At 43.1% G+C, this 17,911-nt stretch overlaps 1 protein-coding gene across 1 annotated transcript; it reads left to right on the forward strand.

Annotated features, from left to right (window-relative positions):
- The first annotated feature begins 1,688 nt into the window (after positions 1-1,688).
- On the forward strand, positions 1,689-13,483 carry MPHOSPH6 (M-phase phosphoprotein 6). The gene is made up of 5 exons (XM_005908661.2): positions 1,689-1,800; positions 4,023-4,135; positions 9,868-9,958; positions 12,260-12,354; positions 12,789-13,483. Exons 1-5 carry the CDS (start codon positions 1,702-1,704, stop codon positions 12,919-12,921), a joined length of 531 nt encoding a protein of 176 aa, XP_005908723.2. The 5' UTR covers positions 1,689-1,701; the 3' UTR covers positions 12,922-13,483.
- The last annotated feature ends 4,428 nt before the right edge of the window (positions 13,484-17,911 follow it).

The following is a 17,911-nucleotide window of genomic DNA, read 5'->3' on the forward strand; positions in this document are numbered from 1 at the left end:
CAAACCCCCTATCCCTTCCTCTTATCCTTCCCCCTGGCAACCCAAAGTTCGTTCTCTAAGTCATACAGCCACATTCTGAAACAAAATTCTGATGAAATTTGGAGGGACACAATTCCGCCCATAACATGTGATTACCTCTACTGTTCCCACTTGGTAAACTCTATGACAACTCATCTTATTCTCATTACAGGACTTTCACAGTTGCTATTTCCTCCCTTTGGTACACTCTACTCCAATCTTTCATACAACAATTTTTTTTTTCAGCTTCCAAGCATAGGCACTATCATCTGACAAGAGCAATCCCAGATCAGCTTATCTAATGTCACCCTAAAAGTCCCTCTAACACATCATTCTTTTCTTTCTGCCATGGCTCTCACCAGATAGTCAGCTCCAAGAAAGGCAGGTCATGTGATTTCATGCATCAGTGTAGCTCAGAGATGAACCCAGTGTCTCACACATAGACACGAATGAGTAAGTATCTATACCCGCTTACCATATTAAAATGACTTTTTTTTTCCTCCTCTGAGAAAATCTGCCAGGGAATGACTGTTTTATTCAAGTGTCAGCTCTGTGATCAATCTTAGCTCTAACACTTACTAGCTGTGTAAACTCTGGTAAGTCCCTTAATCTCTGGGCCTCAGGTTCCCAAACGATATGAGGACCACAATACCTTCTTCAGAGTTCTTATGAGGATGAACTAAAGTAATACACACTCCCAGGGGAAAAAAATAAAATATAAAATTAAATTAAAAAAAAAAAATTTTTTTAATAATAAAAAATAGAAGACATGCGGTACTTAGCACAAGAATTCATTATACACTGCACGCTATCAGCGGAAGAGCTATCAGGATGGGTGTTTTTCAAAGTGTGGCAGCTATGAATGGCATGAAAACTGTCTTTAGATGGTAATGCGCAGCATTAAAACTATCATCTTGGCAAAGTTATTTTAACTCCTCCTATGAAAATAAGGTCATGTTCTCATGCTCGTGTATTTGACATACACCTCTCCCTATTCTTCCTATTTAACTGGCCACTTAGGTTTAAAGACGCACACTCCAGTCAACAGGTGGATTTGACACTGTAAAGGCCATTCGGCAGCCAGACTGCCTGGGTTTACCCCCACCTCCCTCACCCTGGCTTTGGGCTGGTTCTGGAACCTCCCTGTACCTCAGTTTATTCAACTGCAACAAGAGGATAATGATGGCTCCATGGGGTTCTCAGGAAAATGAACTTATTACACATATGGAGTGCCACAGAAAACCCGCCAGCCACGTTAGAAACACTGAGGGGGAATGGTTGGTGTGGTCACTGTCTCAAAGTTCTCACCAAGGCAACTGGGTCTGCGACGCGCGGCCAGACGGGGTCTGTAAAGCGAGTGGCACGAGGCCGGTGCTCAGCCCTGAGGGGACCAATCGAAGCCCTCAGGGAAGGCCGACGGCGCCCAGGACTACGGCCTCCTGAGGCAGCAGCCGCTTTGGGTTCTCCCTCTCTCTCGGCGTCAAGTTGCTCTCACTCCTGCTTTGACAGCCGTGTTTACCCTGGGCTTCTGCGCGAAGAAAGCACCTCCTGAGTCAAATGCTCCCCGAGGCGACAAGCAAAAAGCGCGGGCCACCTCGAAGCGCGAGAAACAGGGGCGAAGCCGACGGGGGCGGGAGGACGCACGCTACGTATGACGGCGCCGACGCACACGCAGAAACGCGCATGCGCGGTGGGTCCAGTTGCAGACCGCGGCGCCCGGTGGGAGTCAGTATGGCGGCCGAGCGCAAAACTAAGTTGTCCAAGAACTTGCTGCGCATGAAGGTGCGGGGACGCGAGGGAGGCGGGTTGGGCGGTGGGGATACCCAGTCTTTCCGACCTGGCTGGAGCCTAGGCGGCGGGCGTACGAGGGCATTAGAGAAGCCCCGGAGGACCTACAGCTGTCGCCTTCATTCATTCACTGAGCAGCGCCTGCTCTGTTGTAGGCACCGGGAACTGGATTATAAATTTCGGCGGATTCTTTCTTAAAACCGGCGGTCGGATAGGAGAGACAGACGCGTAAGCAGGCACTTAAAATATAGTGTACTCAGCGCAGTGGTGCTAGAAGCTCCGGAAGCCCCTGGAACTTACTTGGGCTTTTGCGGGTAGTGGCATCTAGTAGACACTGAAGGGTAGGTGGGAGGGTGGGGGACAGAGCGTCACAGACTGGGGGAGAAGCGAGTTCAGAAGTTGGTGAGGCAACCCTCCTCCCCAAATCCGTAATTTCAGAGAACTAAAGGTCATTCAGTCTGTCTGGAAGGCAAGTAGCAAGAAATGGGCCTGGAAAAGAAGCCAATAATCACAGCATGCAAGGAAGGAATTTTAGGGCAGATTAGGAATTTTTTTTCTTTATCTTGTGAGCATTGGGAAGCGATTGAGCACCGGGGCGAGTATCACGAGCTGTGCTTAAGTTTTCACCGTTACTTTCACTGTCCTGTGGAGAATACATTGCTGACAGAAAGACCCGACAAAACTGCAGTCATAACGACCAGCTAGGACTGATGATCTGGGTGAAGGATTTCAGTGGTGGTGGGAACAGAATTTTAACAGTTGAGGTGAAAGTGAAGTTATGTCACCAACTTCAAACAAAATTGATTTTCAGATGAGGTGTGCGGACAAGGGTAGATAAAATGAAAACAGGAATTAATACAGGAGAAACATGTAAGCCTTAAAACTTAAGTAACAGTATTAGCGAACATTTCTAGCTCTATGTGCTAGACACTGAGTGGTTTGCATATTACAAGGCGGGAAAGCCACATAATAACCGATTGAGGTGGGTACGGTTATTGTCCCTCTCTCACAGCCAAGGCACCTTAAACAAGAAGTAGGTAACTTGCCCAAAGTTACACAGTTTATACATAAGTGTAGACAGGGCTTAAACTCAGGCAGTCTGGCTTTGAAGCCCATGCTCGTACTTATCAGTACCACTCTGTACGGCTTGTCACTGAACACCACTATCTAGATGCAAACTGCTAAATGTCTTGTTTACAGAATAATGCAATTTGCAGTGAAGGGAAGCAGGGCATAAATAATGTTTTGAAACATTGGAGAGTAAATGGCATGTGCAAGACCTGAGTGGAGTTGAGCTGGAGTATAACCTGGGATGGATAGGGTGAGTGAGGGCGGAGGGTGAGTAGTAGTGTAATTAATCATTTTTGAAGTACTTCTTTGATACATATTAGCAAAATTTGGATCTTCAGTAAACAGAGGGGGTTCTTTCCTTATGGTGTGTAATCATATAAATTTCAGGGAAGTATATTGGCAAAGCAGGCATTGGGAAGATTTTAGCAGTTGTTTTAGTCTTGGAATAAGTCAAATGAAGGTATGCTGGCTGCTTAGGGCTCAGACCAACAATCTGACTCTGTAATTGTGAAGGAAGAAGTTAACTTAAAAGTTATCTACCCCTGCTTGGGTGGTTTGGGAAAACTCAACTGGACACTTGAAGCAAAAGAGACAGAAACAATTACCCAGCTTCTCTGGCAAGTTTGGCCATTGCCAACAAAAAGCCTTCTGGCAGAACAGCGGGAGACAGAGTATACAGATAAAGTGGGGTATCCTATGAGAAGCAAGGGAGCAGCTGCTTTAGGTTTCCTTATCTAGTGTAGCTGTTCAGCCAGAGCTAAATATAGAGCAAGAATGAGAGGGTTGAGGATTTAGTACTGTAAAGACTGATGCTGGGAGGGATTGGGGGCAGGAGGAAAAGGGGACGACAGAGGATAAGATGGCTGGATGGCATCACCGACTCGATGGACGTGAGTTTGAGTGAACTCCGGGAGATGCTGATGGACAGGGAGGCCTGGCGTGCTGCAATTCATGGGGTCGCAAAGAGTCGGACACAACTGAGTGACTGAACTAAACTGTTTATTTTCTAGTGTACTGGAAGTCCTCTTGTCTTGGTCAGCTAAGCTGCTTGGTCACCCCATCCCCACCCTTGAGATGGGATTCCCAGAGAAATGAGGTTGTTGGGGAAAATAGTTGCTGACTCTGATTTTGTTATGTTTTGACAGTTCATGCAAAGGGGACTGGACTCGGAAACCAAGAAACAACTAGAAGAGGAAGAAAAGAAAATCATTAGTGAAGAGCACTGGTACTTGGATTTGCCTGAGCTGAAAGAGAAAGAGTAGGTTTTTTATGATACGTTGGACGTTCACATGCCTGTAAATACGATTTATCATTCCAGTGACATAAAACCCATGAACTGATACCTGTTCAGTTTCTTGAGTTAGCCCTGCAAATATTTTTTTTTAATCATTAAGTCTATAAGAGTTCTACTTGCATTTATATGTTTTTATTGATGCTTGCCATCATTTATAACATGGTTCTTTTTTTACATTCCTTATTTAGAATAAAGGAATCTAAGCCATATGTCTCTGGTGATAGCTGGGGACCTTCTAAGAAAATCTGCAATGTGCTGTCTATTGTATTAAGTTCTGAAGATTATATGTGTACTTCACGTCTCTCCAGTTTTGTTTCAGTAACAGAGTTCTCCATAGATTGAGCTTTGTAAAGTCAAGAGTGTTTTATTTGTTTTCTTTTTAATTTTTACTGATAATACCAGTCATCTTAGCTAACATGTATTGAGTCTTTAGTGTATATACTAGGAACTGGGCAAAGCACTTTATGTCTCTTAATTATTTAATCCTCACAGCAAACTTGAGAGCTGGCTAACATCATTCCACCCATTTTATGGTTGAGGAAACTGAAGCTTAAGGGAGGGTAAATTGCTGAGGGTCACCAGATAGTTATTACTGAAACAGGATAACACACTAGATCATTTCTCTTCCACCTCTAAGCTTGGTTGATGCATGATAAATTTTTAATGAAGGAGTGATGATTCACATCATTAGTTAACTTTTCTAAATGTTTCTGAAAGCTGTTTATCATTCCTCCTTGATTCTTTTCTTACCTTGATAGCCTCTGTGGTATAGTAGTTTTACTTAAGTTTTATCAAATGACTAGTTCAGTTCAGTTCAGGCTCAGTCGTATCCTACTTTTTGCGACCCCATGAATCACAGCATGCCAGGCTTCCCTGTCCATCACCAACTCCCAGATTTCACTCAAACTCACGTCCATCGAGTCGGTGATGCCATCCAGCCATCTCATCTTCTGTTGTCCCTTTCTCCTGCCCCTAATCCCTCCCAGCATCAGAGTCTTTTCCAATGAGTCAGCTCTTCGAATGAGGTGGCCAAAGTACTGGAGTTTCAGCTTTAGCATCATTCCTTCCAAAGAAATCCCAGGGCTGATTTCCTTCAGAATGGACTGGTTGGATCTCCTGCAGTCCAAGGAACTCTCAAGAGTCTTCTCCAACACCACAGTTCAAAAGCATCAATTCTTCGGCACTCAGCTTTCTTTATAGTCCAATTCTCACATCCATACATGACCACTGGAAAAACCATAGCCTTGACTAGATGGACCTTTGTTGGCAAAGTAATGTCTCTGCTTTTGAATATGCTATCTAGGTTGGTCATAACTTTTCTTCCAAGGAGTAAGCATCTTTTAATTTCATGGCTGCAGTCACCATCTGCAGTGATTTTGGAGCCCCAAAAAATAAAGTCTGACAATGTTTCCACTGTTTCACCATCTATTTCCCATGAAGTGATGGGCCCAGATGCCATGATCTTCGTTTTCTGAATGTTGAGCTTTTAGCCAACCTTTTCACTCTCCTCTTTCACCTTCATCAAGAGGCTTTTAAGTTCCCCTTCACTTTCTGCCATAAGAGTGATGTCATCTGCTTATCTGAGGTTATTCCAGCTTGTGCTTCTTCCAGCACAGCGTTTCTCATGATGTACTCTGCATATAAGTTAAATAAGCAGGGTGACAATATATAGCCTTGACATACTTCTTTTCCTATTTGGAACCAGTCTGTTGTTCCATGTCCAGTTCTAACTGTTGCTTCCTGACCTGCGTATAGGTTTCTCACTAGAGATGCTGCTTATTGTCTTCAGACACACTTATGTTTTCCCTTTCCATACCTTATAATTTATTTTTTTGTTTCTAACACAGTTGTTGTCCATTGTTTACTTGGCTGATCTTCTCTAGATCTTTCTTGGGAATTTGAACGTCCTTCTCTAAAGATAGAAAGTACGTCCCACCAGGAGGGATGGAAGGAAAGTACTTTGTTTTTTCTGCTTACTTCTCAACTTGCTTTTCTCTTGCTTCTCAGAGGAGGCAAGATGTCAGTGAGGAAGGAGCAGATGATGCTGAAGGTGGTATGGATTTGGGAGCAGGGGTTGGTAGGAAAGGGACTGTTACTGGTAGGGAGGTATAATTTAATTTTATGCCTTGGCTAAACTTGCTCAAGAGTATTCCAGATGTTTTGTTACTTATTTTTAATGAAAAGCAAGACCGTTTGTATCTTGTTTTCAGTATTCTTTTTTTTTCCCCCCAACATAGCGTATTAGTCCCAGGAAAATGACCTTTAGATTCCTTTCCTAGGGAGGTATGTGACATAGTCTGTTCAGGTTCTGTAACAAAATACCACAGACTGTGTAGCTTATAAACAACGTAAATGTATTTGTCACAGCTCTGGAAGCTGGAAGTCCAAGATCAGGATATCAGCCTGGTCATGTTTTGATGGTGGTCCTCTTCCTGGCTCAGAGCCAGCACCTTCTTGCTGTATCCTCACCTGGTAGAAGTGGCTGAGGATCTCTGTGGGTCTTTCCTAAGGCCCTAAACCCATTCCTGAGGGTCCCACACTCATGACTTAAGCACCTTCCCAAGGCCTCACCTCCTAATATCCTCATCTTTGGGGGTTAGGATTTCAATATATGAATTTGTGGGGGGACATGAACTTTCAGATCATAGCAGTAAATATTAATAATAACCTTTTGCCATCATTCAGTGTCATGTTTATGTTTAGAAATGAAGATCAGTTTGGGACATGAGCTGGAAGAGATGAAGCTGTCAAGTTGGGTAATTTGAGGAGCGTATAACAGAGACCACCAAAGTGTGGGCAGAGGTAGGGAAGCAGCTGTGGACAGTGCAGCACCTCAGTGGTTTGTGTAGTAGAAATAATTTCCCCCAGGCCTGGAGGGTCAAGGGGATGGAGTGGTTACTGAATCTGAAGACGGGCTGTGTGGAGGGAGCATGTTGCAAGAGTCGCCATCTTTATCTGAGGGCACAGCCAGCCCAGGTAAGCCTATGGAAGGAAGCTGTTCCATGTGTTACATTCAGAGCAGCTTCCCAAGGCACTGATGGTGAGGGCTATGGGGGGTGAGAAGTAGACCTGGAAGGGCAAATGGATGACATGGCCCTGAGGTGTGTGTGCTTTAACACCCCAGACAGTGGGATGGATTGGCTAATTTAGTGCATGGACTCTGGAGACAGACAGACCTGGGTTTGATGCCCACCTCTGCCACTTGCTTACTTGTGATCTTAGACAAGTTATTCAACCTGTCTCTTGTCATTGGTATATTGGGTGTGATGAGAAGTAAATGAGGTAATACATGTGAAGCGGTGACCACAGTGCTAGGCATAAAGCACAAAGTGTTAGCAGTATATGTGATTCCTTATATTTAAGTATTAGGAAATTCAACCACTCTTTCTGCTCATTTGTGTTTGTGAACCTTTACTTGGTAGTACCATCTGAATTATTCCAAAGGGTTACCAATCTCCCTGAAACTGGAGATTTCGTTGTGTATGTGCTCTGGGAGTCTAGAGGTTGCTATTCAGCTATATTGGACTATAGCTCAGTGATGACCATTAGGACTATTCAGAGTGCATGCCTCCCTTAGCCAGTCACCAGGCTATGTAGGTGGATTAAGACCTGCTTGCTTTGCCTCAGCTTGAAACAGCTGCAGAGCTTCCTAAGTCTGGAGCTCCCTGTAGGGGCTGAGGTCTTGGTATAGCCACGCTGCAAGTCAGCTTCTCCCTCAGCCCAGTCTTGCAGCCCTCACTTCCGTAGAGGGGTGTCTTCCAGCCAGCACTCCCCAGTGAAACTTCTGTGCAGAGCTCTGTCTCAGAGTGTTACCAGGGAACCTGATACTTAGTATAGAAGTGGAAGTTACCAGATGAGAGATTTTGCTCTGTTGTTGCCATGTTGTTTTTCTCCAAAGGATGTGCTGTGGTTTAGAGGATGTGAGTACAGCCAGTTCAATGACTCGCCTGCCACAGGATGATGTTTAAAAAGTATTTTTGGCTACTGTGCTTCTTGTGCTTATGTATTGTGGCCTGGTGAACTTCGAGAACTGTGAGGTCTGAGATTGACCCTACTTGCAAACTAACAAGTCAGCCTGCTACAGTTTCACGGATACTGGTGGAAGGCAGGAGAGCTCTGAGTCAGAGACAGGACTTTCATTACTCACAGCACAGCAAGCAGCTTGAGCATCACGTTGGCATCATTTCCTCTTATCCCAGGGAGCATGACATGGTACCCGCAGTAGGTTAACATCAGAACAGAGAAGTCCTGAGCTTAGGAGCCCCGAGTCTTTGATACTGAACTGCAGACAGACTTGCCTTTGGCCCCAGGGGAGGCAGTATCCTTATTTTGAGCCTTAAAGCAAGTCTGTGTATTGCTCCAACAGGAGAAGGGAGACAGCCGCTCAGCCTTTCAAAGCTTTGCACTGTGCGTGTATCCTTGAAAAGAACGAAAGCACATCTAGGGCCTCACTCACAGGCATGTGGAAATGAAGGAGACCCACAGAGACTAGCTCCCCAGCAGTGAGTTTTTGCCCTGTTTTGCAGTGCTCGTTATTCGTGGCCCTAGGCAGGTGTGTCTTTTTTTTCCTGAGCAGTAGTTTCTCATCTGCAATAATTGACAAAATTGATAATTTCCTGGATATGTTTTAGCTCTAAAGTCATAGATTCTGATTAATGAAAGCAGGAAAATTAAAATACAGAATGTTTTCAGCTATATTTTGGAATATTTCCCTTATTTGCTAGCTCCATGAGTGTCCCTCATCATTGAAACTATGCTTGTTGATAACAAACCACCTTTTCACACTAATGTTATTGAGTCAATAGAAATGCATGAGAAAGCCCTCTGAGGGGCCAGTGGTCCTTCTGCAAATCCTTTGCTGGCATTTGGGTCCATCTTTTGACTTAAGTGAAGACTTAAATGCATATGTATGGTGCTTTCCTGAGGGAGGTGATTTACTTGAGACGTTCGTGATGTTTTATCACCTGCACTCTACAAGAAACCAGACTGGCCAGTTGAAAGGGAATCTCAAGTTTATGAGAATGCTGAACAAAATGTTCAGGAGAACATGTGCTGTCGTCAGATGTGCTCACTTGGGACGGGGGTTATGCACTGGTGACTCGTGGGAGAATCCCTTCGGACACTGAAACATCCACACCTGCATCTGGATGCCCTCTGTGGTGTCCAGTGTTGAACCCTCTCAGTAGCAGCGCCATTTTTACTTGGATGATTTTGGTGTGAGGTCAGCCACCTAGCCACTCTTATTTCTGCTCATTTTCCAGTCCCACTCATCCGGCTCTCCCAGTGTCTGTAAGATACCCTGTGTCCTTAGAGTAAATTACTTCTCTGCTTAAGTCATCCAACATCAGTCGTCGTTATTTATAGCTGAGAGCTCCAACTTAGACACTCACTTAAAGCTACCTATGACACTGATTTTTGCAAATTTAATAAAAAACTTGGGTGGGGAGCATAAACATCAAGGAAACTTCAGTTTACGTTTGGAAAATTCAGGTGCTCTGTGTTCTTGCCTCACAGTGCTTTTGTTGACCAAAGCAATCTGTTTTTATCTCTAACCTTAGGTTAGAAAGCTTAGTGTATTTTTCCTTGATTCCACTGAGAACCATAAGATCTATTTTTCATTTGAAATCTTGACTTTTATTTGCTGTGCTTTGCTACAAGTAGACATGCTGTTAATACAGGTTTATTTTCTCATTTAGGAGTTTCATTATAGAAGAGCAGAGTTTCTTGTTGTGTGAAGATCTTCTCTATGGAAGAATGTCATTCAGAGGATTTAATCCTGAGGTTGAGGTATTAAATATAATTGCTTCAGATTTAAAATTTTTCCAATTAAATTCTTTCTGCTAATGATTGGGTTTAGGTTTTTTCACAACAGATACCATTTCGCCTCATTATATAGAAAATAACAAGTCCTGAAATATTGCCATAGCTATTTAAAGAAATCGCAGGCATTGCAGTCTAGTTTTATGTTAGAATTGAGTAGATGATTTAATTTAGCAGTATACAGTCCCTGACAGTGCCACTGTAAGTGTTAGGATTTTAGCTCGGGTCTTCTACAGGAATGTCAGGATTTTATTCATTTGCTGCCATTATGAAAAATTATTTTCTGGCATCTATAAATCTGTCTTCTCTAATGGAAAAAGGGTAACTTAAAAATTGAATAATTTGACTTTTTAATGGACAGCTTTTAATCCAAGCTTATAAATAGATTTGTAAATGATTCTTTAGAAAGTTTGTCTTCAAAGGAAGTATTCACCTTGTAACTGAGCTGTTTATTTTAATCTTCCTGCCTCGGGTTTGTAGAGAAGCACAGATTTGTCCATTTAACAAATAATTATTAGAACTCTGGCTCAGATACTGAAAGCTCTCCTATCAGTAGTTAGCCAACCACATGGAGGTTTGTGATACAAAGCTTTTGTTTGGTAACTATCTCATGAAGCTGTGGTTTCTTAGCCCTGGGACTGTTGACACTGGGGCTAGAATTGCCTTTGTGGTGGGGGCTTTCCTGTGCACTGTGGGATGTTGAGCAATATCCCTGACTTCTGCCCCCTACCCACTAGACACACACATATACACTCCGGCTGTGACAACCTGAACTGTGTCCAGACATTATGTAGACATTGCCAGGGGCTCCTCGGTGAGCAGAATCATCCCTGGTTGAAAACTGGTTCTCAAAGGACGCCTGGAGCAACCACAGTTAGCCAAACTAAACACCAGTGTTTATTTATAAAGACTGCAGGTTGATTTTCCTTTGTCTCCTTTTTTTGAGTGGGTGTGCTAATTAAGGTGGTAAAATCGACTTTACACAAAATCAACACTAGAAGTGTTTGTTTTTAATATATCTCCTGTTCTGGCCTGCTGAAAGCTTTAGATTAGGAAGAGAATGAGAGCAATGGGGTAAAAGATTAAAAAAGATAGCAAAGATGATGAGCGATTGATGCCCAGAGACTAGGGTATTGGGTGCAAGGACTCCAAAGTGATGCAGTGGGAAATAGTGTTGATCTGACCCTCCAGATTTGATGTGGGATGTTATTAGAAAGTGACTTTAATTACCAGCACTCTATAACACTTAATATATTCTCTCTGGGAAAAGGTTTTGAACTGTTGGTCATGCAGGTCTGAGCTGTCGTAAATTGTGAGAAAAGTTCAGTGTACCTGGCTATAAAAAGAATGATACCAACTTGGGCACTGACTTTATTACAAGCAGGATGTACTTAGGACACGTTTCATAGTATCTGTGTGTTTCTGGGGATGCCTACCGTGGGGTTTATTCCGTAAATAGTTACTGTGTACCCGTGGTGCGTCAGCCCTGTGGAGGCACTGGAAGTGCAGCAGGGAACCAAAGGCTGTGCCCCCACAGAGCTTGTACTGAGACTGCTTCATCTTCAGTCCTTTAAACTTTGGAAAAGCTAGTCAAAAGTGATTTCTGCTTTCCTTTCCTGGTCCCACCTTTCTGGTAAAGAGGATATTGTTTTTAAGTCTGTCGGTGGATACCTATCAAGAAAACATTAATGTGAGAAAAAGAAGCCAAGGAAAGATGCATGGCATGCAGACATCATGTGGACATCAGTGTGTTATCCACCCGCATGTTTAGGGGTGAGGAGGCCCCCCACCGTTACACCAGTGCTGGCCTTCCAGCACTTCGCTGCTCTCGTTCCCCAGCTACCACCCAAGCTGCGTTTAAAATTACTCCAGACTGTAGTGTTTCTCACATTTGGCTCAAAAGTGGGAAGTTCAGAGGATGCATGAAGTTTACTCCTCCTTTCCCCACTCACTACAGTGTGTTCGCAGTGTGCCTGCTTTAGACAGAAGTAACTAGTACATTTCTGATCTAAATTACAGGTTAAACTCATTAACAGTAAGTCTAATCTAGTGAGGCTTTGTCTTACTATTTTTTTAATTCAGAGCTGGCTTATATCAACATATTGTGGAGTAAAGTTGGTTAAATTTTACAGAGACTCCCTTAGTAAGTTTTGGCTAGTCCTGTAGATTCTGTGGATTCTGTGTCTCTACCTTCAAATGTGTCTGGCACTAGTTCTTTTAACAAGCTTTTTCTGACTCTGCTAGTCACCACCGTTGTGTTTTTTTCAGAAATTAATGCTTCAGATGAACACTAAGAACAAAGCAGAAGAAGTTGAAGAGCAAACAGTGGAGCTCGATGTGTCAGATGAAGAAATGGCTAGAAGGTAAGTGTTACCTTAGACCAGGTTTATAATCTGAGCCCAGCATTCACTGACTCACGCTTACACTCCTTCCGCCAGTGATGGGTCTGCCCTGCCTTTGAAGGGAGTAACCCCAGCAGAAAGGGGACTTCCTGCTTTTTCTAACATGACCTGGGGTGGATTCATACCTGTCACAGGCTGGCAGCTGAGGGCTAATTTCTAATGCTGCTTCTAATACATATTTTAAAATATACATCTTAATTTATTAGGATAATGCAAAACCAAAAAAAAAAAAAATTGTTCACAGAGAAATTCATGAATTTTAAATCAGATTATTTCTTTTAATCATCGTTTTGGTTTTTCTTATTCTTTGTTGTGTATTTGATTTGATAGTCTTGACAAGTTTTGATTCCTTTTTTATTTGAAACTAAACTTGTTCCGTTTTATCATCTTAACAGATATGAGACCTTGGTGGGGACAATTGGGAAAAAGTTTGCCAAGAAAAGAGACCGTGCCATTTACGAAGAAGATGAAAATGGAGACATAAAACCAGTTAAAGCAAAGAAGATGTTCTTAAAGCCCCAAGATTAAAGTGTAGGCCTTAACATATAGCTCAGGGATGAGAGCATATTTTGGAACTCAACTCTGTAGGTTCCTCTGTAGTTATTAATGGCGTAATGTTTATTTGTAAAGAAATGTATACTTTTGGAAACATGCTGTTTTTGGAACAAACATGTGATGGATGTTATACATCCTTTGCTTAACGGTGTTCATCAAGAGTGGACTTTAAACCCTTGATCTTCAAATGTACGTAGGTATGTGGTAGCTTCCTAAAGAATATTTTATCTCAGATTTTTTTTTTTAATATAACTCTCCAGTCACTGACCTGAAATTGAACTCGTGAGAACTAATACCAGTGTTTAAATTGCCCTTATGTTTATAAACATGTCAAGTCAGTTCATATGTATATTTTGGAATCATGTCATGAGAATTTATTATATGTTAATTCATCAAGAACAAACTTGCCTCTTTGGGCTAAGTATTTTCATGCTACAAAGTCAATGTCAATGTGTGGAATTATGTTTTTTCTTGTTGTTTAAGCCTTTACTTAATTTTTAGACATGGTTCTATAATAAATACCTGTTTTCATATACTTTTTTGTCTTATCAAATAATTTTAGTCTAATTCAGTATTGGAACTTTTGTCCAATTGGTAATGTCCAATAGCCATTAACTTAGAATATGGTGATATATTAAATTGAAACTTTTATGGGCCAAAAACAGTGATCAATTTTTGATAGTTCAACCCAGTAAAATTTACCACCAACCACACTGCCTCTCGAAAGTGCAAGTCACTCAGTCGTATCCAACTCTTTGTGACTCCATGGACTATCCACAGAATTCTCCAGGCCAGAATACTGGAGTGGGTAGCCTTTCTCTTCTCCAGGGGATCTTCCCCACCCAGGGATCGAACCAGGGACACCATCTCTTAATCTGAACCTTATTCTAGATAGTAAATGAGAGGCCCATGGAATTAAATGTGTATGTGTGTCTGTCCGTCTGGAGATGTTTACCTAGGACATCTGAGAAATACTGATTTCATCTAATTATGTTCTAGCAATTGAAAGAGGTGCTTTCCTCCTCTCTCTCAGAGTCTCCCTAGATTCAGACTGCTCTGTGACCGCAGTTCTCTGGTGAGTTACAAAAAAGTTGTGACTTTGAAGTTAATTTGGGTTTGAATTCATCGTGAAGGTGAGAAAGGCGCACCTTCCTGCTCTCTACATCCTGAGGCATGAGCTGGAAGTCTCCCACGGCGCTTGGCCGGCACCACAGTCCCTGAATCTATGGAACATCTCATCCACCCTCATGATACTCTGCACCGTAATAGGACAGTGCAGTGGTCTACTGAAGGCGCGACGCACTGGGCCCTAGGTGGGATACGACACTCTTATCCTACAAAATGTAACTGATGCTTTGAGTCACTGAGCACTCAGATGGGTCTTCTGCTCTCCCCATGGTCAGAACATACCGTCTGGAATCAGTGGAGGCAAAGGGAACAGCTCCTCTCACTGCTACACCCAGTAAGCAGACATTTTGCTTCCTGCCCCTCAATTTTGATCTCTTGCTTGGAGCTCTGGGTTCCCAAGGAAGGTTTGTTTCCACTAGGGAAGACAACAGTGGTCCCAAGAAGACAGAAATGGAAACAATCTGATCATTTTACCACTAAACCAGCAGGCAAAGAAACGTTAACTCTCCCGGCTGGTGCTTGTGATCTTGGGAACAAAGGGACGTTTGTGTTGTTACTACACGATAGGTGATGCAGAAGGACGTCAGACGCAGAGCTTCCTCTAGGGCGCTTCCTCTAGGGCGTGGTTTTTTAGCACTTCCATGTCCAGTGATAAGGTTTTTTTTTTTTCACTTTTTAAAACTTAAATTTATTTGTAATTGAAGGATAATTGTGGAAAAGTGCAACCTCAGAGGTGAAAAAGATTTCAACCCTTTAGACTCTGTAGTCTTGGGTCGCTCTAGCAGGTGTCAACCCTGAGCAGTTGAGATACTGGCTGAGGAAAGAGGAAATACGGAGTGTGTAGGGGGAAAAATGAAGTCGATTAACTTGCAACCAATTACAAAAACAAGTTACCAAGCAGTTTCACACATTTTCTTTCTTGGTGTGTATGTGTGCTAATTTCTCCTTCCTCATAGTATTGTGTCCATTTTTTTAAAGAGGGTTAACTTTGCTATTTAGCCTTGAGATAACAATATTCAGATGAGTCTCACCGAAGTCTGGGTATAACTGACAGGAGATAAGATGAATAGTGTGACTGTTTCCCAGAAACAGATACAATGTCCACTGAGATTTTGGAGAAGAGAGTGAGAACATCTTTTGTACAAAGGATGTTTGCAATTCATTTGGGAGAAATGGAGTGTTCTGGGAAGTTTAATCACGTTTAGAAGCATGTGTGTACGTGAATGCTGAATGGCCCACGCAACGGATTGTAGCAGATTCTAACCTATTGTTTCTCAGATTCAAATGCTCTATATTCAGCTTTGATGCTGGGCTAAGTGAAGAAGTGAAATGAAAGTCGCTCAGTCGTATCTGACTCTGCAACCCCATGGACTACACAGTCCATGGAATTCAGGCCAGAATACTGGAGTGGGTAGCCTTTCCCTTCTCCAAGGGATCTTCCCAACCCAGGGATCGAACCCAGGTCTCCCACACTGTAGGCAGATTTTTTACTAGCTGAGCCACAAGGGAAGCCTGAGAATACTGGAGTGGGTAGCCTATCCCTTCTCCAGGGGATCTTCCCAACCCAAGAATCGAACTGGGGTCTCCTGCATTGCAAATTCTTTATCAACTGAGCTATCAGGGAAGCCCTCTGCAAATCCCATTTCTTTTTTGCCAGCTGCCTCCTTACTAGAATCTGCCGATGAAGCCCAAAGGAGACAGCAAAGCTACTGGAGGAGGAGGGGCTCAGTTCTTTCTGTCTCTTTGCTTCCTATTCCTTTGCCCACCGCACCCATCCCCCAATACCTCTTCACCCCAACAGAGGCTGGCGTTCCAGTCACAGTTGTCAGTAACACTTGATGCCCTCTTATGTCTGTCTGGTACCCTGGCCCACAGGAGCCCCCACTCACAGCTCAGAGACGCTGGTTTTAACTGAGCAGCTACTTGTCAGAGGATCTTGTATTTCAGCTCTCCAGGGGCCTCCAAGCTTTTAAAATTGAACGATTACAGCCTCTTCCCTAAGAGTGGCAGTTTCCTGCATGATAACCTTTAGTAGTTTCTCTGTGCCTTTTTGGCTTTTTAATACCCCATTAACAGTTATTTATATTGAATTTCCCCTGTTAAAAGAAGGGTGACTTATCTCCTGACTAGATTTTGACAGATACAGATAAAGCAGTAATATCTGTGAAACCGTGGGCTTGGTAGAGCTTGAAATCCTTTTTTTTCCCCCTTTTCTCCCCTTCTTTATTGAGGCATAATTGGCAAATATGAATTATATGCCTTTAAGGTATACATTTTGATACATGTATACATTGGTATATGATCACCACAGTCAACATATCCATGACTTCACACAGCTACACTTCCCCGCTTCCCTTGCCCCTTCCCCTCCTCCCCTCCTCTCTTTCTTGGTGGGAACACTGAAGATCTACCCTATTAGTATATTTCAAGTACACAACAGGATTATTAACCCTATTCACTAGATGTCCAGAGAGAATTTGTCTTGCCTAGCTGAAACTACACCTGAACCAACACCTCCCCATTTCCACCTCCCTCCAGCCCCTGACAACTATCGTTCCACATTCCATTTCTAGGAGTTTGGCTCTTTTAGATTCTGTAAGTGAAATCATGCAAGTTTGGTCTTTCTATAATCTGGCTTCCTCCACTTAGCTTCATGCCCCTCAAGTTTACGGCTGTTAAAAACATTCAACCCTTTACACTTCCTGGAAGTTATATCATGGAAGCGGCAGTTGGCATAACACTTTCTGAAGAACACTGCCCAGCACAGTAACACCCATCAACCTGGTTGCGGAGTCGTTCATGTTCATCTCCTTAGTTGTCGAATTAATGTCCTGTAAGGCAGAGACTCATCTTTTTTCATTTGCCTCTGCCCCTAGCAAGGAATATGGCTCATATTAAAGGTTGTGATAAATATTTCTTAAATGAATGGATGAATGAATGATAGTTGGATAATTTGGGAACCAGTTGGTCTACAGAATGTATTTAAGCCACACTGCTAAGTGGCGCTAGTAGTAAAGAACCCGCCTGCCAATGCAGGTAGACGCCAAAGACAAGGATCTGATCCCTGGGTCACGAAGGTCCCCTGAAGAAGGGCATGGCAACCCACTCCAGTATCCTTAGAGAAGCCTGCAAGATGGCAGGCTACAATTCATAGTGTCGCAAAGAGTTGGACACGACTGAAGCAACTTAGCACGCACGCATGCTATGGAATTAACAACCAATCAAATGAGAAAAAGACTTTACTCTGAACTTGTTATATAGCAAGGGAGTCAGCCACCATCACATGTGCTGTGGCAGAGACTCAAAGGGAGGTAGATAGTGGGAGAGCTTTACAGTGGGGAAGAAGGGAAGGGTTGAGGATGCCTTGATTGGCGGCTGTCAAAGCCTTGAAAAGCCCTAGGCAGCCAACTAGAAGCAGTATATTGTAAGTCACTGGTTAGGGTCACATATTTCATCTTCTCTGGTGGGGGTGGTTTAGTAGCTAAGGCATATCTGACTCTTGTGACCCCATAGACTGTAGCCCACCAGGCTCCTTTGTCCATGGGATTCTCTAGGCAAGAATACTGGAGTGGGTTGCCATTTCCGTCTCCAGGGGCTCCTCCCGACCCAGGGATCAAACCCATGTCTCCTACATTACAGGCAGATTCTTTACCCCCAAGCCACCAGGGAAACCTGTTATTTTCTCTAGCTGGTCCCAAATTGGAAGTGGGGACAAAAATTAGGTAAGATAATTGTCAATTATTAATCAAGTTCTGACTATTTGGGGCTGACTATTATGAAGTTTTTTTTTAGCTCACTGGAGATACTGACTTCCTGCCAAGTCTGACATTTAGCA

Source organism: Bos mutus, chromosome 18 (genome assembly GCF_027580195.1).
Source record: "Bos mutus isolate GX-2022 chromosome 18, NWIPB_WYAK_1.1, whole genome shotgun sequence".
Taxonomy (NCBI): domain Eukaryota; kingdom Metazoa; phylum Chordata; class Mammalia; order Artiodactyla; family Bovidae; genus Bos; species Bos mutus.